This window comes from Mugil cephalus, chromosome 15, assembly GCF_022458985.1.
Source record: "Mugil cephalus isolate CIBA_MC_2020 chromosome 15, CIBA_Mcephalus_1.1, whole genome shotgun sequence".
NCBI lineage: Eukaryota > Metazoa > Chordata > Actinopteri > Mugiliformes > Mugilidae > Mugil > Mugil cephalus.
In genome coordinates, this window is record NC_061784.1 from 7,897,533 (window position 1) to 7,925,453 (window position 27,921).

The following is a 27,921-nucleotide window of genomic DNA, read 5'->3' on the forward strand; positions in this document are numbered from 1 at the left end:
GAGGCGGATGGAGAGGCTGTTTGGACGCCTCCTCTCCTGCTTGATATTTCAGTTTAACAAGGAGGAAAGGTGGTACCTGTGGGACGGGATCACAGACCCAGACTTCAGCAATCTGCAAGTTTTACCCACAGTAAACGCCGCTGGCTACGCCAACAGACGCTTTCAGCAATGCAAAGAATTCACCGGCTCATGCAAAGCCAAAGATCAACAGATGTATGAATCCCTCAAAGTAAAATGAATAAGCAATAATCTGCCTTTTAATCCCACCCTCTTTTATTGACATTTTCACATGGATCGAACTGTGGTAGACTGTAATACGTGGTGTGGATGTTATGCTGTTGGAAATTTGCTTTGCTTGCAGAAGGTCTTAGCACTTGAGTTTTCAGGCTGTTGGAGCTGGATCAAGTGGAGTAAATCACCTGTTCCTGTTTAAGTTTTTCCCTTTTCTCCTGTCTTTCACAGGTTCCCTTTGTACCCCAGAGGAGAGCGGTTTCATTTTGAATATGGTGTCTACTTACTCAACAAGAACATAGCCCAGGTAATACATGAGCACACATTCCCTTCACACGTCCAATGTTATTTAAAAATGGAAGAATATTATTATCATCATTAATGTAGCAATTTACTCCACCACTATTTACACTATTATTCCATTACACCTTATTATATTCAATTACCTTTATTCATTGAGCTCCTGGATATCCTCTTTAGTTAGTAGGAACCTGTTGTCCACCTGCAGCTACAGGAGATATTCCCTTTTTCTAATATGTCAACAAATACATCTAATTAATTCCTCTCTTTTCTGGTGTTTTATCTCTTTTCTTTGACACTGACAATAAGTATGGGCAATTAGCGCTAGCAGGTGGCTGACTTCAAACCATTGCACACCGGGAGGTTTTAGCCAGGCCACAAACTGTGACCAGTAATCAATGCCTGCCATCTTCCCACCAGCATCTAACAATTAAGAAAACGAGCGAGATGCAAGTTTAAGCCAGCAAAGGAAAATAAATGTGAAAGCCACCAAAGGGAATAATAAAGCAGCCGGAGCCTCCCTGGTATATACTATGTCATGTTTTTCAAACAATGATTTGTGTCTTGGACCGCCATTATTCAAGGTTGGTACTGTAATGCGCATATTTAGCTCGTGGTGCCTTATTGAGCTGAGCCAAACTCCAATCTGACACCCACTCCATCACTGCAAGTCAATCCAAGCACGCTGAAGTCAGAGGTGAAATATTAGCTGAGGTCGCTGAGGTCGGCATCATTTGCTAGATTTTACTGTAGTCTAGTAACTGTCGAAGGGAGCGCACACACACAATTGACTGCTCGTGTGCGCACGCCACTGTGACTTGTAACAGACAGAACCTTTAAGACCTGGCAAAGATTTTCCAGTAAATCTCAAAGAAAGTGTTTTATGCTGCTCATACATTATATGGCAAACATTGAACATGTCTTTTACTTTTCCGTAATATATGAGTTAGTGTGTGAAGTATCAAGCAATCTGTAAAACAAATCACAATAGCTTATTGTGATGTTGTAACATCTACAGTATTTAAAAGTAAAATTCACAGTTTTAACCTTAGAGAAGTAGGTAGTGACAAGCTTTGCATTCATGTTAGTACTTGACGTTTTCTCACATTTAGAACATTAGGTGTTATCTCGATGCATTATCCCACCTTTCAGCTCACATAACCCCTGCCTAAATCCTCTTTTATCAGAAGCACACATCATGATCTAAGCTGTCTGACATTTCTGTTTCACAAATCTCAACCATGTGCTGCCATCAGATCAACATCTTTTTCTGAAAGTTTAATTTGCTTTTTGGCAGAAGGCACGCGCAAGGAAAAATGACTTTAGGCAGAATATCCCGATCACAATCAGCATACCTGTCATAAAATCTGAAATAATTCAGCTTCGTTTTATCGTGTCAAAATGGTGTGATAATCTGGGGAGAAATTCTTTTCACGTATTTAAGATGAAAAGATGTATCTGTTAATCTATAAGATACGTTTTTTTTTTTTTAGTCATCATAAAGTTCTCAAAAAACGTGTGCAATGTGGCGCTGTGAAGGAATGTGGTCTGCAGCAGATGAAAAATGAGATCTGGGACAGCAGGACATCCTCACCTGTGTCCAAGAAACCTATGGGGAAAGATTAAGATTTGAGGGTTGGAAATCATATCAGATGGAGACCATCAGCTGTACCACAGGTGGGCGCATATGAGGAGTGCATGATGTCTTTGTGGAATGGTGAATTACTAAAAAAGAGTAAAAAAATAAAAAAAAAAAGACAGCATACTACTATTATTTATTATTTGTGAATATGTAATATGGAGGCAAATTAAACGTAAGCCCCTGAGAAATAAACAGCCAAATTGTTCTGTACGCTGTGGCGACCTTTGATTGTCTAAACTATAATTACAGCACTACGTTTTCCTTTTATTTTTACAGGATGAAATTTCAGCTTTCACTCAAAGCACCGTGTTATACATTCCATGTGTGCCTGACTCCGTCCCCGTTAAGGATGAGTTCTCAGGTTGAATCCGAAACAATATAATTCTGCCACATTAGTAGTCCAGCGTCATATGATCGTGATAATAGACCATTGTATCCAAACTGAAGGAGCGGTAAACATGTCACAGTTGATAAACTGGTGCCGCCGCAGAAGGGGCTTCTCCATTCCAGTTTGGTTGATTTCTGCACACCGCATTAAACTGTTCGCTCCTGTGAGTATATCAGCCTTGTGATCTTTCAGTTTCTTGGATCTCACATCACAGAAGGTCAGGTTTTGAGAGTGGAGCCTTGGAAATGCATGAAGCGATGGCCGTATGTCATGCTACATGTGATTCCTCCTTTTAAATGTAATTAGGACTGCTTAACCTTGTCGTTTTCAACCACTTTATCAGGGAGACAGACTCTTGCTCTGCTATATGGTTCTTGTTAATATTTTGGATGTTTTATTAGAAAATGGCTGCTTTATTGACCACTTGGAGTCTGGCTTTTCTGCTGCTCCTGTGATTTGCCAACAGACACTACTTGAGTTGCAGCAGACAGCTATTGTTTGCATGTGGGTTTGAATTTTTCTTTGTGTTTTTAAGGGCCTCCTTAAAGCCACGTTATGCGGTCATTGCACAGCTTGTCCAGTGTCTGGCTTTGTGATGCTAAGCAGAGGTCTGGTTTCGCAGCAGGCCCAGGCAGACGGTCTGATTGGCTGTTTTGGTGACTGACTGGAGCTTGGGTGGGAGACATTAGCTGTCCATCTCTTATTAAATTGCCCTCCGTGGCTGCGTTTGAAAGTGATACAGGGAAGCTGGCGAAGGATCAGGGCCACAGCGGGACAACTCCGCTTTGATGTGTCGGAGGGAAAAGTTTGCTTTTATTAGGCCTCATGTCATGAGGCCAGGGCTAAGGATGGGAAGGCTGCTTCAAGTGCCCTGGATGTCAGGTGGTGATAGACTTGCATGTTGCTCCTTCAGGTACATTTCTATGACAATAAGAAGTTAAGAAAGGCTTCACAGAGGGTTTGGGCTGAAGCCTAGCCATTTTCCCCGAATTCCTCTCATTTCTTGAGCAATCAGGAAACGTTGCGAAATTTGCTACGCCTGATTAAATTACTTGTATTTATTTTCCCTTCGTCTAATCTGAGCCAATACCAAAGAAGTGGCATTTGGCTGCTGTTTTTTGTTGAAGTATTTTGCTCCAGGTATATAACTTGGCATGAAGTACCCGTCCGCGGAGCGCAAAAAACGTTACACTTCCCATTCCTCCATTCACAATTTGCAAAGACGAAGACAAATTAGCTAAGTTACTACGGCTGACTCCAAAGGCAATCCAGCAGCCTTGTGTCTGGAGCAGGGCCATGTGCTGCATCTAGTTACTCACGGTGTTACCCGCTAGTCTATGTTGTTGTGAAACTAGCATGTGGGGCTGATTAGAGGACAACTGATGCTACACAAAATCTCAAGGATTTTAGTTCGGGGGGGGCGGCTCAACAATTAGTTCTCAGTCACCACGCTTGGTGTATCATATTTTGTGGGCCTCAGGCACAGGAAACCAAGTATTGGGAATTAAAACATAGTAAATCTGTTGCGGCTCAAACCAGGTCACCTCTGGGTTCACCTTTATTTCTGTCTGCTGGGGAAAGTCGCCTCTGGTCTCCCGCCTTCCAAGCCTCTCTGCAGTTTTACACCATGATCTACTGGCAGAGTGCCATACTGGTGGTCTAGTGCGTACGTCAGAGCGCCTGCTGCCATTAAGAGTGGCAACTGTGGCTCCATAAAACACAGCTATGACTCACATGGGAACCTACTGTGTTTAGTGGTTAGTGGAGGTGGCAGCAGGCGGAACAGGAGCTGGTTAGCTGGAGGTATTCTCGGCGAAGCTGTTTGAGAAGTTTGTTGGGCAAGAATAGCTTCGTGACGACTTTGCAAATAACAACAATAATATTAGATACGTGTTTTTAACCGCGCAGGAGTTTACCCATGGAAATGATCGCAAAATTATGACGTTTTTGCTAAAATTAGTCATAATTTACAAACTCCCAACAACTGCGAGTCCGTCGGCTCAGTAATTACAATCATGCAGAGTCTAAAATTGAAAAGCTCACACACAGCAAAGTTCTTCCTGTGTCTGATATGGATTCAGTATGTTGTGGTTATGTTGTGTTATCCACAGGATACTGGGCCCAAATTCTAACAATTTTATTTGCACTAATCTAAACCTTACAGGAAAACGTTGTTGGTTTGGATTCGGTACAGGAAGATAAATTGTCCTTTTCCTCCACCGACACCACTAAAGCTGAGGTTAAACAAAAGTCTGACGGATTTGTAAATAGAAATGAGCTGACTGGAAGGCGAGTCTATGTTTACTATCTTGAAAAAGAATATGGAAATACACTGTGTATGTGTGTTCCATCGGCTTTGGTGAGGTGATCGCAAACGAACCCACTCAACCTCTCCTCTTCTTTGGTTCGGTCCTGGTCCTTTTTCGTGCATTTTTTGTCACGGTTAAATCCATACACTCTGCCCCAAACAATAGGCCGATCCTTCATCTCTTCACCTCGGTGACACAGCTTGTGACCTCAGTCGGAGATACGACAAAGTCTTGGCACAGGCATTAGCTCGTGTGATTGTGCTGCAATGAAAACCATATGACCCAGTCCATGTCATGCAAAAAGGCGAACATTACACAGCTCCCTCCCGCCTCATATCTCCCCTCCACCTCATACTGAGTTGTTAGGACAGTTAAATTTCCCAGTGAAAACTATCTCCAGCTATTACCTTATTTCCTTTCTTCTTTAATAATGCAGATGTTGGAGATGGTACAGAGTCTACCACTGGCTTTTGTGAATACAGTCGACCGCCTATAATGAAATAATGGGTGTACTCGTGAACTCAGTTTTTCCACAATTGACATTCCTGTTTACTCTGCGAGTCCCCAGCCAATGAATCAAAAATTACTGTGTACAATGCGTGCCTGGTGTGATATACATTTGTGTATCGTAAACAGTACACAACATAAACTGAGATTAGAGCCTCGTGCATTGCAGGACTCCACATTCCTTCAGTTCATTTTTTCTTTTTCTTTTGTTTTACTATTTTAGTAAAAAGAATGATAGAAAGTCTTTACATAAATAGAATCATAACTGAGAAGGATTCATTGTTCAACCTCCAAGGCAAAAATCCCTCAATCTCCAAAACAAAGATTCTCCTGTTTATCCCGTTTTCTGAGCTGAATCTTTCTGAGAATTTCAACACTTTTAGATGACACTATTCCAGGGTTCCCTCAAACGTCTGTTGGTGTTTCTCCTCTCATCCAGTTGAGGCTTGCGGTTTATGAATCACATCTTGGGGCATTCCAGAAGACGCTCTCAGAGAAAAAAAAAAAAAGATGGAATGAAAGAAATGGAGAAGGGCAATCACATCTCCACTGTCCGTCACCGACAACAGCGTCCATTCTTCTGTCCGGCCACCGCGGCGCAAACCTCATCGCAACAAACAGACCCCTCAATGTTCAGAAATCATAACGCAACTCACTGTACGTTGTTTGTTTACTTGAACTCTGGACCACAGTTCCCCAGGCTCTGCCACCATCTTTATCCTAAGACAGACAGGGCCTGGAAGTAATCAGGCGATTTCAACTGCCTGCTGCCACTCATTGGCTTCATCCTTCCATAACAGCCACATCCGTTTTCCATTTTCCAGGGGTTGATATGATAAAACACATAACGGGCGGGACAGGCACCAGAAAACGCAGTTCTGAGTCAACGTAGCATGCCTCAGATTCACCAGAAACGGGGAAAGAAGAAACGAGGTACTAGGTGAAGGCTCCTTTTAGGCCAAGCCATAAAGTCTCTTTTTGTTTTAGCCAAGTGAATAATAGCTCGAATCAGTTCGCTTTGAGCATCATTTCCCACATGTTGAACCACTGCTGGATAATCACCCCTTTCCATCAACCCTGTGTCTGACAATGTGTTCTGCATTTAAAGGGCATTAAGGTGCCACTTTTTACATGATCTCTTTACTCTGTTGACACCAAAAAGCACTCCATTAGTTTACCTTATTTATCACATTTTCGAGCAAGATATTATTTCTGGCAGGTTATAAGTGAGTTAAGTTGAGAACGGTATGGCTTGTATTATCAGAATGTTAACAACCTTAAATGAGCGCAGGAGGTAGGCTGATGGCTGTCTGCTCCCCCCCTCTGATGATTAATGAAACGAGGGAGGAATAAAGAGGGAAATGACAATTCTCATGGTGCTGGGCTTAAGATTAGATCTGTCAAAAGGTTACAAGCCTGTAGCCTGTTATCTTATTTGGATTGTACATTGTATGAATTGGACAGACACTATCTTTATCATTCTGATAATAAGACTGTATGTTTGAGCCTTTTCTCATTTTTTATTTATTTTTATTTTTCGAATAAGGAGGTAGACATATTTCAAATTCATCTACTGTGAGGCAAAAGCCCAGGCTCCAGGCAGCTCTGAACATCAGGATTCAAATGTTTTTTTTTTTTTCTCCTTTAAAACCAAGCTGATTTCAGTTTGTCACATGTTTCTTTATATGGTCATCTGCTTCAGACAAAGCACCTCCATGAAGTCAAACCGCGGCCTTCTTGCTAAATATATGGACACATTCCTGCATTGAATTAGACTCGTCTAATTTAGCGGCATTATACGCATTTAACGTACTCCCAATAAGCAGGTAGTGAGCATGAGGAACAGCAGTGTGTGTCACGTGGTAGCTTTACAGTAGAGAGCTTAAAGAGGTTGAGCTGAGGGACTTTGATATAAATAAGATTTCTGAATCGTGTAAAACTACTCTAGTGGAGCCCCAGAATAAAAATATTCAGGGTGGAATCAGCTTTAACTGATGCTTTTATAGTTTAATTATTCCCTATTGGAATGGTGTATTCATCTTCCTTTTAATGTTATTTCACTTATAATTACCTATTTACAGTAGATCCTAAAATAAGTAACCACAAAGTAGCTAAAAATTGCTGTTGGCATACTGTAGCAAAACTGAACTGAGAAATGTTTTGACATACGAATTAAGAGCTACCTGCAGTCTATGTATCTTGGCCCAGGGAGGAGACGTGTGAGGAGAAACCTGATCAGCTGCACAGGCTCCAGCACAGGAAGAACCGCTACTGAGAAATTACATTTAGATAAGAAATGTTTTTCTGCTCTAAAGTAACAGCCCGTAGGCGTAAAAAAAAAGCTCCCAGTGGCGTAGTCGTCCTGTGTTCCTCTGCAGCGATTAACCAAACCCAGGCTTTAATGTACACCTCTCGGTGCCCGTGGGTTTTCCTTCTCCTTACTGTGTGGTCCCTGTTTTCCATCACACACTTTTGTTGTTAGCTACAGCCCGCGTTCAGTGCCACTTATTGGCCAGAGAGAGATTTTGCTGGGACCCTTTTTTACAACCAGAATAAGGAGCACCCTTTTCCATAAACACACATTTACATACTGCTGCATCAGGAGGATTTTGGCGGCAGCGTGGCTGTGGTGCTGGGCTTGCGGGGCATTAGCTGTGGAATAAATGGATGCTCCAGAGCTAACCAACACAATGAAGAGAGCGCCCTTTGTAGTCTCTCAGCTATTACTCGCCTCCAGCCAAAAGTTGCGATTTACAAGCAGGTCTCAGACCACACTTCTAAGTGTGTGTCGCTGTTCTGTGGTTTCCACTTAAGGGTGTGTGTACGTAGTGAGGCTGTCAGTGTGCTGCGATTATGCCTGCGCTCCAGGGTTTTACTGGAATTCCTCTGGACAGCCACCTATGACTTTATGAAACACTTAAATTCGTCTAATTGAATTTCCACATTTTGTGGTTGGTAGTTCCAGTTTTGTCCATCACCACAAAGAGGTACCAGAAGAGCTAGTCCCACTAAATGGAAGGGTGAAAGCAAATGCTAATCCCGTCTTTGTGTGTATTTGACCCTGAGCGATTGGAAAGAATATTGTATGACCAGAAGTGTTTAGTTTATGTTGGTAATTTAAGCTTTTACCAAACTTTAGTGTTTTTGGGTTGGCAGACCGAAGTTCTGATGAGTGCTATGATGTCATCGGACGGAGAGACACTTATATTAATTGTATATTTTATCTCATAAAAAAATCTAGGTTGAGTTACAGATGATGCATTAATCAGCAGGTTTCATTTGCTTTTATGTGTAGTCTTTTATAATCAATCAGTGCACTCATGGCATGATTATCTTCCAACGTATTTTTCCCACAAGTCCGGCTGTGGATTTTTTTTTTTCTCTTCTCTAATTCTCTTCTGATTCTCTGTGTTTAGAGAGTGTTGGCTGCTCTGCTCCATCATTTATTTAATAGTGTGTCTGCAGTTTCCAGTGGCTTGGAATTTGTAGCCTTCTCCCCTTGTCTCACTAAATGCTCCAGCACTCCGCCTCAGCACCCAAGGCTCTTCTGATTCCTCTGTTATATACTAACATCCAAAACTGTTGACTTAGAGTGGGAGGAAGCCAGCTCCTCAGCAGATAAAAGGAAAGAGAAAAACTCATCAGACGGTCCACTGTGAGTTAAGAGTGTTTGTTTTCCACTGGGGGGTTTATCAGTTTTTTTTTGATCGTAGTTATGTCATTGTGTCCTACAATGCTTTTGGAGTTGTTCTGTTTTCTGTCTGAAGGATATTGGACCAAGGTACACAAACCAAGGAATTCTCTCTGCTTGTGGGCTTTTTTTGGCCGGCCGAGCGTTCCTCCTGAGACCCCCGCTAACGTGTCTTAAGAACCGAGAGAGTATATTTTACCTTTGTAAGCTTAGAAAAACTTGTTTCTCTTGTTAATTCATCAAATCTTGTGCGCTGCCATTTTGGCGTCTATGGCTAGAGGTATTGAGTCATGAGTGCAGGCCTTATTCGATGACATTAAACAGCTTTTAGAATAAAACAATGCTGGCCCCAGCTGGTCAGTATTTGGAAAAAAAAAAAAGAAGAAATCAGCCATCCTGCCTCTGTGTTAGTCCGTCTATCCAGTGTTGTTCCTGCCTCCATGTGGATTTCATTACAGCCCTTTGACTCTGGCCAATCTCCAGCTTTTCATCTGAATTAACACAGAGGCTGCGGACCACAAATTCTTCTCAGTGGCACTCATCGTCCGCTTAAGAGAGTTGATGTCTCGTTCCTCTAATTTGGTTTTGCCGAGTTGATCTCCGTTGCCCCGACACTCCCCTCTGTCATGTAAGGTCTCACCTCATTAGGGTGCAGACTCGCTATCAACCCGTGTCGGCTTCCATCGCTCGGGAAGGAGGAGAGGACATGGGTGGGGTGTCTCTGCTGTCATTTAATCATCTCTGCCCTTCCACTCACAGCTTTCCCTTTATTAATGAAGCGTCTGTGATGAGCCCAGGCCTGTTGTCCCAGAGGTCACATAACCGTTTTACAGTTATTGGAGAAAAGGGGCTAAGTGGCTCATGAAAGCAGCTGTTAAATAAACACCAGCTCAAGTGAAAAAAAAAAAAAAAAAAAAAAAAAAAGAGCCTCTGAAGGGGATCTTTTTCCCCCTTTGAAAATAATTATTATAAGCTGTTTTCTCTTAATCCAAATAAATTATGTTCCAAGTAAATAGCTGTATGAAGAAAGTTGCTGTGGTCTTGGAACACATACTTAAGTTCTGAATTCTTACAGCCAGCTACGGTTTAGAAGAGACATTCTAGGTCAACAAGAAGCAACTTACACACTGATGAGCTGAAACGCTGACCACTCACTGACGGAACAAACAACAGCTGAGAGTGTAAAAGCCCGCCTCGTGTTAGATAGAATGAAAACTTGGTTCTCATGGTCAGCCTTTTGAACATGGGAAAGGTAAAGACCTTCGCGACTTCAACGAGGGCGAAATCCTTATGGCCTGAAGACTAGGTCAGAACAGCTATTCCGCAAAGCTTGTGTAGTGGTCTCAGCCGACAGTGGAGGGTGCCTACCAACAATGGTCCTAGACAACAGCGTGTTGGGGAATGTGCAGAAACACGTCTGAGCTGCAATAGCTCCAACTTGCAACGTCTAGGACTTAAAAGGTCTGTTGCTATGGCCTTGGTGGCAGATTCCGAAGACGACCCTAAAAGCCGTAGGTTGTAACTGTCTCACTGATATCCAGTGGACAGGGGTTGTAGTCCAGATTTGACTATAAATTATCATATACATACTCAGTACTACCATTAACATAGAAAATTACCCTCGGATTTCTGGACTTCTTTCTGGACTTATGAAGTGAATGTTGTATGGATAGTTCCACTCATACGCTATGCATCTTGTTCTGTTGATTGATTATTCTGTTCTTGTTCTGACTGCATATCAACTGTTTTGTTTGTTGTTGCACTCCAGATGGTTACCCAACCGTTGTGACGACAAGCAAGCAACTCTAAAGTTTTAGTGGACAAATTTTTTGCCAATGCTATTGTCGTCTCCATGGAAACGTACCCCTTTTGTTTAAGTTAAAGCGCCTCAGCCAAAGTCGTTGGCTCGTGCTTTCCTCGGCAATTAGGATGCTGCCCGCAGAAAGTGCACCCTGCTTTAGTTAAGCATGCATGCAGCTACAAATATAAACACAAATACTCATGCTGTAATTATTCCAGAGCACGTGTTTGGCTTTTATGCGTTTGCCGTTTGACTCGCAGCTGTTGCAGTGCCGTCAGTGAGAAACAGTCTGGAGCATAAAGTTATTCTTGTGAGCAGCAGGGTGTCGGGTCGTAGCTACGGCTGTGACAGCCCAGCAGCCAGAGTTCACCTACATGCAGCCGCGCTGTAATTCACCGTTGTTGACAATGAGAGTTTGCTCAGCTTTCGCCACCTGACTTCATCTATTGGCTGTCTTTAAATCACGCCATGATCAGTGCATCCAAGGGTCTGAAATAGAGGCTCTTAGTTCCTTCATGTGGCTTTATTTAGTCAGATTTCATTAATGCATCAGATAGATTTTTTTTGGCCCACTACTGTGGTAGGGTATTTTTTTATGAATTGGTGCTTTTAATAGAGTCAGTTTGGCCAGTGTTTCACTGAAACCTTAAATTCAATTCAGCAGGGTCTTTTAGCCAGCTCATTAGAGTCAGAAACCACACATTCAACCTCACACTCTTTCCCTCGTGCTGAATAAATGGAACAATCTACATAGTTGGCCTCCATAACTATGTGAGGGGGGTGGGTTGCGGGGGCCGGACCACACAATTGCTATTTGTTTCTTGCTCATTGTTCTGTCGCTGCCTCTCCTTTTAAGTCTTACGTTGATGCAGGATTAGGTCACATTTAAAAAAACATCAATGTAGCTATTTATATTTATTTATTTAGAAGACTGAGACCGAATGCATCTGGTTTTTGCCGAAAGCCATATTGTGACACGCATCGGTTCACCGTACTGGGAATTTGGTGCAGAGTTAAAAGGAAGGGAGTGTTATCTATTGCGTTTATTTTGGTGTAGCTGCAGCACATGGAGGCTGGCAGCAGCTGGGAAGGAAGTGGACCAAATGAATCTAATCACTGCATCATAGGCAAACAAATAAAGAGCTGTGAGCTGTTATTATTAAGCGCACAGTTGTGCGGGGTGAACTCTGGACAGAGGACATCATGCTCTTGAATCAGCTATTCTAATCACAGATTACACCTCCTTATCTGATTTAAAACAAATCATGCAACAAACACGCCGCTCGGAATTCGGGGCTTGAATATTGCATTGCTTTCTAGGCAAAATCACACACTGTACGCAGAAGATTGCGTCTTTACAATCTGCCATGCATTGCAAAGACCAGTCCCTGATTCTAATCAGCCTTTCATTATGAGAAAATCTTTCTGTATTGGACTATGACTGTTTCAATTCCAAACACTGCACCCCTTTGGCAGTAAAAAAAAAAAAATGTTTTAACATCCTTAACACTAGGCAGGGTCACAGTTGAACAAACCCAGATGACCAGAGAATGCTCCGGGCTCTCCAAAGTAAACTGGACACAGCCATACCCTTCCCATACCGTGGCAGCTTTTAATTTGATTCTCAGATCCAATGTGGAAGAAAAATGAGGGGTTTTCTTTTGGGTTGTTTATTGTATGAGCATGAGCTCTACATACAACATTAATTTCACTGCATCAGTTGTTTACAGTCAGGTTCGTGAATCTTAATATGTCTTTTACCCAAGCTCAGTCATTTTCCTGTTTTATTTTCAGTTCAGAATTGGTTGATACATATTGGTCTTTGCCGCGTTCTACTAAAATGGCTCTTAAATGGTGCTTTACGTTTGTACTGTATTACGATAAATTTTACGTCCTCTTTCTAATATTTCATTTAACAGTTCTTTCAAACCCAGATATAGGATTTGGCTTTGCCAGTGGCCTATGGTAAGCTCACCACAATCTCTGTTGTGTGAGAGTTCGTGCATGTATGAATGGATCCTGAGAGCTTATGACTAGGATGCCTGCTAATACTTAATATGTTCATAACCCTTATCCTGATGGCTTTATCTGGCTCGCACACAAATACATATTCACACAGATGTGAAGCAGAGCGAAATTCTTAAAATGGTAATGTGATGTGTTTAGCAAACGATACACATATCTAAATCGTTCTCCATGCGCATATATGAAAGACCTTCCCGTTTCCAAATCATACTTTTATCCTCACCACCTCAAATTCCTCCACGGAGAAGTTTTATGCGGCATATTTTATCCTGGTAAAGTAACAGCAGGATCTGGCAGAAAATCCCTTTGAACTCTGTGAAATATTGGAAGTCTGAGCTTCAATCTGGGGCTCTCTGGTTACTGTTTTGATAGAGCATGTACTTGGCCAGCCAATTGCGCTGTAGGCCAGGCACAGTGATTTCACTGTCATCAAGGTTGTATTCATACTTGACAAACTGTTTCAGTGTTTGGGGCTGAAAGATGTTTGTGATGCTATTTGCCAGATACAAATGCTTGACTTTTATTTAGTGCGGAATAGTAAGAAACTACCCAGCTAAAGCCCAGATTTTCATATTTCATTTCTTGTTATGGCTTGTTCACACTTCAGACTTGCTTAAGTAGACAGTTAAAATAAGCAGACATTTGGATAAGTCGATCCGGACAACCATTGCTCTGAAAGCGGTACATTTCAGAGTCGGTAGCTGAGACACATGAGGAGGAGTGAACACAGTTTGCCAGCCCAGGACCTCTCTGTGACCCTCAGATTCAGCGGTAAAGCTAATAGAAAATCTCAGTCGTAAAGACTACCACCGAATAACTAGGAAACTAAAAGAAAAATAATATCCCCATTCACAAGCAGTGGAACGCAGAGAGAACATGTGGTTTTATGGAGCCAGGATAGGCACCTGCCCACAAACCATATATTCATCCTCCTCTCTGGCCTGCTATTTTCCGAGGGGTCCTGTGGAAACTCGACATGTATTAAAAAATATATATTTCCCTTGTAAAATACCACAACACTTTAATTCCCAATAATAAAACGAGTGTGATCTGACTATGACTAAAATTAAGCTGGTTAGTTTTCACAACCATATTTGGCTGCGTCGTTTAGAAGGCATACTACTGCACCTAGGGCAAAAGTTTGTTGTGTTTGTGTTTGTGTTTGTTCAGGGAGAATCAATTAGATGTGTGCTGAGCTCAGACTATCCTCCGTTTGCCTCCATTAACCTATAACACATCCTGTGCCCTTAAACACTTTGGCATCGTTTGCTGTTCAGCCCGCAAAAGTGTGTGGCCTCCCAGAAGATCAAGCTCTTTATGCCTCGATTTTGAAACTACAAAGTAATGAATTAGCATATTCTCTGAGGTGTGCATTATTCAAGCACCAGGAGCCTTTGTGAGCGCTGCCACAGAGGATTGATGATAGTCCCACATGCCAATACTGCAAACAGGAAGTTGACCTCAGTGTTGTGACTTCACAGCCCATGCGGGTGTTGGGTTACTTAGCATGGCTCCAGTGTTACACTGACGAGGGTCATTAGCCTTGAGGGCCGGAGCAACCCTCAAGAAGGGTGGCACTTCCAATAGGTGTCACTGTAGCACACTAGACTCGCTAAACTGACCAGCTCGCACGCAGACTCAGGAAACACATTATGATATGAACACTTCAGACATGGCAGCGCCCACCTCCGATCCTCCTGCTCTGATTGGGGTCAGAGGAGACTAACATCAGTCTCTTGTCACCGGTGGTCTCCCTAACTGAATTTCCTATTCGTCTCACACAGCCCTTCCCGTAATTATGTAAATCTGTTGACTGAATTTGGCGGCAATACAATCCTCAGCAAAGTGTAACAACAAGTAATGCGACGGAAGAGTCTGGTTTGAATTAGGGGCGCATTTGAACCGGACTCAGGCTTAGCGAGTACACCACACCTGCGTTACATTACCCCAGTGTGGAGGAGACAGAAACGAGGGAGAGAGTAAAAGAAGAAAGCCAGCAGAGTTAAAGGATGTTAAATGAACTGGAAGAACTTCCAGTATGCAATATTAAGAGCTGTTTTATTACGGGCTTGCATGAAAGGGGAAAAAGCAGCAGGAAGTACCGAAGAATATGACATTACAGCTGTTAAGGAAGTGAACAAAATGATGGTATGAACTTTGCAGTCATGCAGTTCCCATGGCCACATGGCCCATGGAGGGTTTTGGTTTTTAAACATCTAATTTAGTCAAATCTCTTAATCTTAAACATACTGCTCCACCATCTACTATCTAATCTCCTAGATGTGTGGATGTGGTCATGAAAGTGAAAGGCTGTAGGCATTTCATATCTCCAGAGGACCTCAAAGACAATTAAAAACAGAAGAAACCTAGCTAAATAGGTGCAGAAACGTAGATGCCGTCTTTTGTCCTGCATTGCCTGTTTGATCATACATTTGTATGTAATAGTAATGTAGCTTCTTTCTAATTATTTCTTCTCATTATAGTCTGTAGTCTTCACTTGTAGCGATCTATGGACTCAGGGTCTGTAAAGTACAAAGTTACACAATTACACACAAAATTATTCTCAGTGTCCTTCTCCTCACAATCATTTTTAGCTCTGCGGACATTCCTGGATTCTGACTATTAGGCATTATGTGCTGTAGATCAGTTACAGGTCACTGTAAGTTGAGCTACCGAGCTTTAGATGATAGAGGCTGATAATGTAATAAATGATTAACCCGTGACTTTCATTCAGCACAGAAAGAGCACTGTTACATTTGCTCAAGTAGCTGTTAACATTTAGCTTCATTTCAGCCTCTTTGAAAGCTCCTACTGTTGCCTGAATTGGACACTTTCCTGTCGAGGTGAAGGGCTGCACAGGAGAAGAGCTTTGATGGCTAAAACCTGAAAGTGTTCTCAGTTTTCTGTCATCCACTAATGGCTGGATCTAAAAATTTAGAGTTTTTTTTATACTGGGATGATTACATTAAGTAGTGTAAATATCACTGCAAAACCCTTGAAGGTCTGACATCAATTTTTCTTATTTATCGCATGTGTTGACACATTTCTGGATTTGGTGAAAGCAGCTTATCATGCGGTAAACACCTAATATTGACATAAAATCTGATAATGACTTGAAAGACATGATCCAACTTCAGTGCAATCAGCGCAACGTACACATACACAGGAAATTAATCTTGCGTCAGTGCTGGACAAAGCTTCACGCTCTGTTCTTTTTGTTCATCGGAATATGTCGGTTTAAATGAATTCATCTTCTGGTGCAGCTGAGTTTGTGTGAGTCCTTTGAACATTGCTGTGGAAATAAAATCCACATGTAGAAGAAGGAATAACGTGATAGTTAGTTGATCCTAGTTTTTTCTCTGTGTATCTTGTGTTTTAATCCACTATGAACAGTAATTTCTCTAACCATAAGACCCTTGCCCTGCTCTTTATGCTGAACTGTGAACATCCCAGTGTTGGATTCTCTGCCTCTGCATTGAGTCTAGTTGTAGCTAAGCAGAAATGTTACAATATGAACCAAGAAATTGGACTCTCAGTTCGAATCTCTAACGGAAAATAAATCTGTTTACAGGTCACGTTTCAGGCAGCAGCTATTCTTCACACTATAAATATGTAGGAAGATATTTTCTGTGGCAAGCAAACGCTTGTGTTGTTTACGAATTCTGATTCTTAGTTTGGCTTAAAGACTGGATGATGATGACGAGCGTGGCATGTATTCAAGGCCGGAGCGCTGCTCCGAGTTTAAGGAAAGTACATTTTTGTTGTGAATGAATTATATGACTCTAACCAGACTCAAACATCTTTTCAGCCCTGCTCTGTATATTTATTGAGACACATGAAAGGCTGCAGTGATTAATCAAGTTTGCTTTCATATTCCACACCGAACCACGAGATTGTTGAGGTTTTGAATCTCCATTGCGCCATGTGAGGTTTTACCTTTGGCCAACACGAGGCTGCAGATACGAAATCCGAACGAACGGCAGGTCAGTGCGAGCACATCTATACATATGTGTGAAATCAGAATGTATCATATCATTATTCCCATTAGCGTATCGTCTCCGCATTCTGCTCCTCCTGTTAGACAGTGGCGTCTTTTGGACGCCACGTCTCCCATCTGCGCCCATTTTGCCTTGGTCCGTTTCGTGTGTATACTGGTCAACGGTTCAGGGTAATTCATTTAGTGGATGAGTGAAGGCTGCGCATGCCGCTTTTATTACATGCCCAGGATAGACCAGATGGGTGGAATCATAGATGCACCGTACTGCAGCAAACATAATCAACCATTTCAAATCCACCAGTGAGCTAGAAATAGCTTCACAGAGGAGCAGTTCTGTTGAATCTAAATCAAACCAAGTTGCGGGCACGAAATACAAAATACGCTGAAGGGAACGGCTGTGGATAACGCCAGTGTGTGATGTTACATCTTCAGCTCAAGACACATGTCAGGGTAGTTTTGTCCACGTTGTATGTAAGCTTTTAATGTGTGTGTTAAGAATCAGTGTGTTTGCTGTCCTGCCTTTTTCGTTGTAGGTGACCCACTGTTTGCTTCCCAGTTTTAAGCTGATTAGTTTTATTTATGAATGATAATACAGTAATGCAATAAATGAAAAGGCAATGTGCAGTGGCCCAAGGTCATTATTATGTTGTTCCTAGCTACAGACATCGCGTTTCATATTAAGGAGCATTTGCTATAATAACTACCTTATGTTCACCTATTGGTTCAATTGCCAGAAATTTAAATATAATTAGTTTTCCTCCCAAAGATCAAAGTAACGGTCAAGCATAGGTTTGACTTGTTAGCAGAAAAGACAATGGAAATGTTGTAACCCCTCTGGATGAGACAAACAGTTTACACCGACAACCACATATCAGACGGAAATCTCTTTGTAAGTAAATACAGATTCTGACGTTTGCACCATGTCGGACCCCTGAGGTGAATGAATTGTTTATATCCTCAAAGCTCTGGACCCTGCCTTGGAACGTTTGGCAAGAACAGTTTTGTTGGCAAACATTAAAAAAAAAAAAGATGCAGATCAAAAGACTCGAAAGCTGAAGATGTGGCTCACGGCCGCTGTGTGAGTTTGTCGCGCAGAAATGACGACGCAACGACGAGAAAATTAAAACGGGGACACGCAGACAAATTAAATGTGATTAAAAGAGCAACACGTCACTGTCGTGAAAAACGGCAAAACGTAAGCCCCGTGTGAAGCATGTGGTTTACATGTGCCAGGCTAAAAGTTGACCTAAAGCTGCTCTAATGAGGCAAGAAACTGTTTGTTATTGGCCGTTTTATTACAAGTCTCGCTTGAAATCACGCGTATTAAAGTCCAAGAAGAATGGCCCATATATGAGTCCAAATAGAGCTAACACTGGCTAGAGTCAAACATTTTTACTACTTCATTGGACTCATTATTATGATTTGAAAATAGTTAGGCAATTGTACTGACTAACCACTTGTTTGGCACGTAGATCACTGAAACACTGTTAGCTTTGACTTAATTATTAACAGCACAGCATGCAGACTTATTACAATTTCCTGGCAGGATCAGTAGAAATGATGATAGAAGTGACAGGAACTGTTCCATTACACTAAAACAAATTAGTCCACATGGATGCTCATAATTCGTCGGAGGACATTTTCATACACCAGTGTATGTATCATTCAGCTCTTATTATTTCTTCTCACAGTTTGTTTTTCATCCGCTGGTATGTACGCTGTGCATGAATCAGTCATCTTAACCAGAAAGGGCACTCCCTTGAAATATTGTCAGTGACAGGTCATCTCCCAAAGCTCCACTTCTCTGCACATGAGGTCTATGTGTGAATGAATACGTCAAATCCACGGTCTCTGCTGAAGTATCCAGTCCACAGTTTGACCAGAGGGATAGCGGAGGGAGGAACACCTGGTTAGCCCTTCTATAACAAGCTGTCATTGGACCTAATGAGCTCCCTGATTGCCTCCTCCGGGGAGCATGTAAAACCTGTGGGCTCTGTAAAATAACCTATGTCTATTTTTGCCCCAGTGGATAAAAGCATACTGATTATAAATCACGGGGTAATAATCCAGGATGCAGGTCAGACATGCACAGAATACTCCAGAGTTTGATTTGGAGACTTTTAACCTCTTGACGCATGAAATGCAATGCTCTTGATGAAAATACCCTGCCCCCCCCCCCCCCCCCCTCCCAGTTTTCCTCCACTACCCATCTCCAGTGATGACGGAGGAAGTGCTGGAAGACCGGTGATGTCTGCGCTGACATGCAGCTCCTATGGTTATCTCATAGCATGAAAAATGTGTAAGGGTGAGGTGAGCCCTGCTACCTAGGCCACCCTCCTACCACCACATCATCAGCAATCAACCTCAGCATTCTTAGCGTCCCCGCCCACATTAGTGGTGTTGTCTGAAGGTGATTAGTACTGACAAACCCGGGGAAACAGCCATAAGCAAGGCTGTGTTTGTTTAGCCTCAGTACAGAGCTCAAGGCAAACAAGAAGGTTTTGCCAAATGATGGGTGGCATGTACTGTAAACCGACTGGTTCCCGCCTGCTCTCGTCAGCTTGAGCGTGTTTGTGTGTGGTCGTGGCTCCGTTGGAACGGAGGCTGCTCGGGGCTGTATACATTTCTGCTTTCTTGGGGCTGTTGCTTTACCTTGGTTACGGATGAGGATGAGTCCAGAAATTTTCGGATGTACCTCGTGGAACCTTGCCATCGCGCAAACTGCTTCCACATGCTGCGACCGACACAACGCCCTGAGTGGGTTCAGCTGAATGGGTGAAAAAGGGGAAGGGAGTGTCCAGACACAAAGGTGTGAGTAGCATCGCGGAGACCCAGCCGGATCCATTTCACTATGTCATCAGGTGAAAGAGCCCCAGTGGGTGTCCCCACTCTAACAGCCCCCACTGAACCCGGGCCGTCTCATATTTCAGCTGCCCTCAATGGGCGCTTGAAAATTCTCACCACGATCTGGTTAGCACTATTACAAAGAGCCCTGTGGCCGGCTTCAAAGCGCACATCCGTACACATGTGCACGAGCACGCAAAGGATTCCAGCATTCATCACAAGAATGTATGAAAGGGAAACTGGAAATGACAAATAGTCTCCAGTCGACCGGTTCTGAGCAATTCGCGTGATCTTTCGCTCTTTCAAACAGACATTGTTTCTCGGTGCCGTTGTTTTGCGTACAAGCTTTCATTTGTGTTGTACGCAGCCAAAACCGAACCCTTTTTTTTTTTATTTCGTGTCAATAACAAGATACTCTCAAAGTACAGTTTGGATTTACAGAGCAGAACCTAAACCTTCCCTCCCAGCTGTTTGTTTCCATCTGACAGTCAAAGCTTTCATGGCGCCGACAGTTTGAAACGACACCCAGCTTTACGTAGTGAGGCTGCCTTGCACATTTCTTTCTCATTTACAACATTCTCTTTTCCTCCAGATGACTTCGCCGGGTCACTAATGTTTTTTTTCTGTTTGTCTCGAGCGAGCGGAGCAGAGGGGCAGGGGCTGATGTTTGAATATTTGAGAGCCGGCACGCTGGACTAATGTCTTCCCAGGACAAAGGCCACGAGCAACACACATATATACACATACGGCTCACTCGGCGGGGAAATTTAACGCGACTTCCACTAGGGAGGGCCAGACTAGTTTATGAATATTGATAGAGTCTGGCTGGGTCGGCTGTAGGGCTCTGGTCTTCCAAGTGTGTTTCAACACACCTCATCATAAAGATAGTGTGAAGCGGCAGTCACCCAGTGCCGGTGGCTCTGCTCTGCTGCCAGCCGGACACTTAGTCCAAGTGTTATTGGTGCCCACTGGCAGAGATGTGACAGAAGCGTGCGCGCAGATAGATTTGGCCTTATTCTGTGTTCGCTTATCGGAAGCGTAGATGATAAAGAATCTTGGATCGCTGAAATCTAAAACATCCGCACATGTACTTTCATAACCAATTTTTAATCCCCCCCCCACAAGGAGCTGCGTGGTAACGAAGCCTGTGATGTCACTGTCTTGCCTTCACCCATATCCAGTTTCCCAGTGCTGCGAACTTCTACACATAAAGCAAACAATAGGAGGCGCACATGCTAATGCCGACTCGTGCTGTTTCTCTCCCACACACACGCAGACGTACAGGCGTGTAATTTGACATAGGGCCGCTGTCAGACATGCAGTGTAGTTATTACACACTTCAGAGCTCAGGCAAAGTAATGGGATTTAAAGATTGCATTTTGTCACGCCTTCCGACTGAGAAAGAAACCATACAGTTATGTTCAACAAATGCTTCCACCCTTTCTGAAGCCGTGATGTTATTCTTTGCTTATATCTGATCCATTATTTTTAATTTATGCTTTCTAGACCATAACCTTAAGATTTCAGAAGATTGTGATTTTCCCCCCTTTTTTTTTTTTTTCTTTTTAACAACATCTGGTCACAGAACAAGCAAGCCCCCCCACCCCGTCCCGCGCTGGCTGTGCTCTTTCTGTTTCTAAACTGGTGGTGTTATTGATCTTGGCCTTCTGTTTCAAACCCAATTCCACCGTCATTTGGTCAGACCCTGAGGTACACTCCGAGCCATGAATGGATCTCTGTGTTGTTCACGTAGGTTTTGGACCGTTCCATCACCAGCTGGGTTTTGAGGTGACACCCCTCGTCCCGACTCCCTCAGTCTGAGCTGCTTTTGATAAAGCCTCCCTCAGATACTGTCAGGACTGTTGTTTCTGTGGCTCCCCTGTAAGACACGGACCATTTGATGCCAGAACACACACATGCGAAAACACACTGGAACATTGATGCAGACGCGGGAGCACTCTGGCGCATGTCGTACACATACCGTACCGCTCATACCATACAGAGCACACATGGTTCTGGCAGCTGTTCTGAAAGAATGGGGTTTAGACATTTTATTTTGAGTAGGAATCTGACACATGCAAATGAGGCTTGTGTGTTGCCATAACCTTTTGTGTCAGTGCTATTCTCCTCTCACCATAGCGACTATGCCACTACAGCAGGTTGCTAAATATATTACAGCATTTACTGCAAGGCAAACCTTTAAGCGTGTGTTTTAAGAGCCGCTGACACACTGAAAAATATTTATTTTTAAAGTTATCCTCGAATGTAACATAGAGAAAAATTACTTTTAGCCTATTTATTACTTATAGTATTTATTTGTCCTTAATCCCTGTGTTCTCCAGCCACTAATCCATTATGACTGTCGTAAGTTCGCGTATGAATAAGCGCCATGCTTTCCTGAGTGATGTGAGTATCATTTTATCACCATAAGTGTGTGAGTGTTTTAATAAAAACACATAGCGGTTGCCGTGGCACCCAAGTGGAAACAAAACAGATGTCAGCTGGTGCAGGCGGCGTGTGTGACAGTAGGGCCTCCGAGATATACGCTGGACGTGCGGCATGATGCTCCTCTGCTGTTCAGTGATATAGGTTAAATAAACTCCCCGGGACAAGAGTTGGCTTGCTGTGACATCACTCAACTGTTGGAGGAAATGTTTCTGGCACCAGAGCTGAAGTTTCAAGGTGGCCCCCGTTTCTTTTTTCGCTGGATTTGATTCTATCGCCATTAAATAAAGCGTCGTGGAGGGACCGTTCAAGGCCAGACTCAGAAGTGGGTGTACCAAAAAGAGAGAGAGAGGGAGATCACGGGAGAATGTAATGAGGTTTCAAATGTACTCTCCTTGCCCCATTACATCCAGATGTTTTAACGGGGTGTTTGATTTTTCTTGCCACCCGCGTCTCATCTCCTGTCTTTCCACACACCTTACATATTAGCGCACATGCCTGTTATCAGGGAAATGTGCCCATTGTGTGTCCAGATGAGTAATAATCTGAAGGGGAGAATAGAAATGTGTCACGGTGGAAGAATGTGGACTTCAGACCTCTTTTGTAGGCGATATTTCATTCTGCCCTAGACATCTTCCAATAATGGAGAATTTGCACACGTGTCAAAGTGATACACAGTACGGCTCGGATGCAGTACAACGTGGTAGGTTGTTGGAGGCTAACGATATATTATGCGTTTCCTTGTCTTGCAGCTCAGATATCAGCACGGCTTGACTACCCCGGACCTGCAGCAGACACTACCCAACCTGAAGAACTTCCTGGAACATGGCCTGATGGTGCGCTGGTAAGACAGTGAAAGACACACATGTTTTATGTTAGTTAAACTTAAAGGTTAGCCCTCTGATTGTGACACAATATGAAGCACTTTAATTGTTTTCACCAATTATTATTATTATTATTATTAACCACAATTCATGACAACTTTCTTTAGCATTTCCAGAAGAAAGACTATTTTCCTTCCATCCAGTCATCTATCACGTTAACAGACCATTTCAAATAGCAACAACATGCAAAACCAGACAAACTTTTCCAAAAGAACTGCTGGATACAAAACATTACACCAGACTTGTCCTGGTGGGAGAGGTTTCTCGCATACTCTAATTTGAAGAGGAAAAGAGTCTTGGGCGCTTTTCCATAAAAAACGAAATACTTGTCTATCAATCACATATTCAGACTGTGTTGTGGACACAATAATTTTTTTCTGGCTGTTCGGTGTGTCAGTAGAGATTATGGGCAGCTGACAGAGGCGTCCATAACTCATCTGAAGTAGGTGTTGCGAGGGAATTTCAGCTTCTTTACACAAGCTTTCTATGTAGCTGTATATTTATATTTTAAAAGATACACTACAGAGGGACATGTGCTAGCCAAGCAACACACAAGACTACACACTCAACAGTTTTTGTAAGAGGCAGAAATATAGTAAGTGACTTCCAGCAAGCCTTTCTGTAGTAAATTATTGTATGAAAAAGAACACTTATTTAGTGTACACTAGGGTTGCAAAAATGTTGGAAACTCTACATGGGAATTAGCTGGAATAAACTGGGAATTATCAAAGTTGAAGGTTAAGAACATAAATATAGTTGGTTGAAAAACATAAAACATATTGGAGCATAATCTTGGCTAAAACGCTCAGATTTGATTTGAGTACAGGTGAGTATAATGTGTTATTCCTCCATCGCAGCAGGGACATAGCACACTACTTCCTGCAGAGCTATTGAGGCCACACCCTCGACATGCATCGTGCATTCCTCCATCGCCTGCACAGTGATTGCTAGAATTCCTACTAAAACAACCTCTGAGCCACAAAAATGCCCCCAGAGCTCAACAAATGCAGCACACAAGAGTTCCATTCCAGGTAAACATGAATCACTTGTATGGCAAAATAGAATTTATGTTTATGTTGGTATATAAATCATAAATCTTTATTTATGCCCATAAATTCACGCGAATTCCCCAAATTCCCCGACTAAAGTTTCCATGGAGACTTTCCAGAAATTTCCCACCCCTTTGCAACCCTAGTGTACACTGACTAATGTGGGTGTAAATACCCCAAGCCTGAAGCTGAGAGTCACCACTTTAATTATATCTGGTATGAAAAGGTTTTGATAAACATGTGTATACTGTCTAATCTTAAATGTATCCTCAACACACCCATTGATACATTGATGCACTCATTGAGCATCCAGTTTCAGTTGGATCACTCAGGTGTTAATACCAGGTATAGCCTGGGCCCTAGACACACTTGCACTTCTATGTATGTAGTCTCTCCCAGTGTCTTCTATCTAGTCATATAATGCCAGACTGACCAGATCAGATCAAAGTAGATTTTTAAATTAAGAACGATTCTAATGAAAGACCACTTACGAGATACAGCACAGTACGAGTCACACTCGTGTGGGTGAATTAGGTTAAAGTTAAGGATGCTATATCTCAACTTGCACTCATGTACCACCTCTGCACGGCAAGCGGAGGTTGATGAGATTTGCAGTAGCCGTTTTAACCTGGTGAAGTGGAATGCTTAGATCTCTGCCTCTCCTTATACTGCCTTATGGCCTGTAAGTAACCCTTCACTAAAACCCGAGTTGGTCTGCGTCAGATTTCAGCTCCACTGCCCTATGAAAAAAAAAAAAAAATAAATAAAAATCTGTCTTTGATCTCTGCTTTTCTCCCCGGGTCAGCAAAGGGGAAAATGTGTATTACACACATTAATTGAATAATCTTTTGTTTTGAAAGGAAAGAAGCCATGAAAAGTTTGTCTCAATTCAGGTCCCCCTCCCGTCCCCCGTCCCCCCACCCCCCCACTTAATGGGAAGTGGAAGGGCCCAAAGATAGATGAGATGAAAGCATGGTCACGCTAGCCCTCCAGCCATGAGTGTATGCAAGTCTGTGTGTGTACACATACATGGAAGTTTGTAAAGAAGGTGGAAATGTTTCAGTTTTGGAGTGGTTTACCACAGTCACACTCCTGCATGACAACGAGACCACAGGTACGGGGACAAAAGCTGCTCTGTGCTGACTCAACTCAGAAAGTACCTTTCTCGTCGTCACAAACGGCTCTGAGCTTGTGTTACCAGAGCGTTGCTTAGTTCTACATTTGGGGGAAATACAACTTGGGTTACACCATGCTCCCCAAGTATGAAGCAATAATACGAAGAAGCTATAGGCAATAGGCTTGTATGTGGATATATGGCGATATATATGCTGTAAGAACCTCTGTAGTGTTTCATTGGATGGAATTTGAGTCAGGATAAAATGGTACAACAAGAGAGTGAAGCAATATGATGTAAAACTGCAAAAATATAGTAGACATCTTGTAAAATAAAAGGTTAGATAAAATTGGCATATAGAGGGAAATGTATGTACATGTTAGTGTATTTACAGGGCCGTAACTGCAGTACTTTCGTCTCGTCATAGAAACCTTTATATTAAACTGTCCTGAAGATAGCCTAAAGCCTCCAGGTAGCGTGAAGGCTGTTCCACAATGCCCTGAAATATGGAGGATATGAATTTTACACACACCGCTGCAGATACAATGCCTCATGCTGGGACCCAGCTTATGAAAACTTGGTTGTATAAAAAAAAAAGGCTACATAGCAGCTGCAGGAAATTTTCAGAAATACTGTGACAGATGGACTAAGCTCCCTCCTTTTGTCACTTCTTTCCTCCACACATCCAAACAGGGATGATTTAAAGAATGAATATGTCTGTCTATGACTATGACTATGTATCCTACAGAACTCATTCTAGCCTTTTCCAAAGTGTCAGCGTTTCGGGTTCATCTTGAACATTTTTTACTGACTAAATGGAAAAACCGAGGAAAAGCAATGTCCGTGTAAGAATATAAGAGAACACACTGCAGAGTGTGTCATTACTCCACACTGGGCTATATGACGCTGATCTGCCAAGCCCCTGATCATATCTTTATGCATTTCTAAACAGCACTGTCTCAGAAACACATCATAACATGTCAAAACATATACAGCGCAGCCCTGCTAAGTAATGGACAGTAAGGGTTTGTTTTTTAAATCTTGCTGAAGGATAAGAAACAGTGGAAAAATTGAGATTCTATTACCAAGAGGCAGACATAGACAGTACTAGAAACCGATTCTTTGTAAACTGCGCAGTCTGCCAAGATCAAAGCAAACGCATTCAACATGCTCCCATTTGCCGCTCTGCGTCCGCCGAGGGCCTGGCAGACGTTCACAGGGTCCTAATCCTGCTCCGGTGTCTGGAAGCGGGGCTACGTACACGGGGGGTGGGGGCGGGTACAAGGTGTGTCAGAAGGTCTGGCCAGGCAGATTCAGCACTGCAACTGGAGCGTTTGAAACTCCTAAAAAAACCTTGTATTGTTTGGGGGGGGATTACGCAAATGGATTTGTTACTTTTGTTTGTATGAGGTACACAGAGATTTGCGATATTTACACAGCTGCAGTCCTGTCAATGAAAAACAGGGAAAATAAATCTGAAATTTATATACTTAAAATAAGCATTTGCACAAAGTACATTAAGCCTGCCGTTTGCTATGTGGATTTATTGTATTTCAAATAATGGGTAAGGATTTGGAAGGAGAAATCAAGAATGCGTGTTCACGTGATATTCTATAAAGTCTTTCTATGAACACCACTTCCACTTATATTTCAATAATAACGCCATATCCATTCCTTTATTTCCCCTTCTCTTGTCTAAATCATTATTTCCACCAACCATATGTTTATGTTTCATTTCTTAAAGGAAGTACCTATAATATGATACCTTTGAGTCCACAGAAATATGTTAAATGGTATTACAACTATATAGATGTAGAGTACATTTTTGCCGTGTTATACATCTGATTAGCCTTTAGTAAGAACACATGTCATTTTTAATGTAGTAGTACACTTCTCATCACAGACAGTGCACAATATGTGTTCGTTCCTTTTTCTCGGATTCTTGGCAGCCATGTCCAGACAGCAGTGCTGCCAGATCATGCGGCTTCATGCCCAGTTGGGTCATATTTGCAGGTAAAAATAGAGTTGGGCAAGTAAACAAAATTTGGGCGGGTTTGGGATCATTTGAACAGTTTTCTTGTTACTTTTGAATGATGATTTGAAACAAAGCCAAAGTGCTTTTACTCTTTCCAAGACTGTGTGTGCCTGCGCTGCTTTCTAAAGAGTAAAGAATCTCCATGGTCTTGTCAGTGGTCTACGTGACATCATCAAATGGCTTCCCAGTGGCCAGATGTAAGTAGTTGTGGTGGTTGGCTTCTGCAGGTTATTGCTGGATGATTTCTAGGCTTAGACAGTTTTGCTTTTTTATGATAGGCTACACTTGTTTAATATCTATTTAATATTTTTGGGCAGCTTTTTTGCGTGTTTAACGGGGTTTCGAACAGTTTTCGAGCTGGAAACCATCAGCTGGATCTGGCAACTCTGCATGACAACAGCAGGAATCAGACCTGACTCAAAATTATTCTGAAAACCCTATATCAGTGTCTTATTTTAGCTGGAATAGATAGATAGATTACTTTATTCATCCCCAAAGGGAAATTAGGAATAACAACCATTATAGATATAACGTGATAATGCACCTTTATTGGTCGTGTTTTACATGCTGTGCTGTGGTCATTTGCAGTCATGAAAGGCCAGACAGTCAATAAGACTGGCCCTATTAAAGCAAAAAGAAAACTTTGCTTCCACCGTAGC

The 27,921-nt window shown here is 42.5% G+C and overlaps 1 protein-coding gene across 3 annotated transcripts in view; it reads left to right on the forward strand.

Annotated features, from left to right (window-relative positions):
• The window catches only part of uvrag (UV radiation resistance associated gene), an 82,023-nt gene that overhangs the window by 46,506 nt on the left and 7,596 nt on the right, over positions 1-27,921 (forward strand). For all 3 annotated transcript variants that reach the window (XM_047606726.1, XM_047606727.1, XM_047606725.1), the window contains exons 13-14: positions 463-538; positions 22,933-23,024. In XM_047606726.1, the coding sequence (XP_047462682.1) occupies positions 463-538; positions 22,933-23,024 (168 nt within the window). The remainder of the gene's footprint in view (positions 1-462; positions 539-22,932; positions 23,025-27,921) is intronic.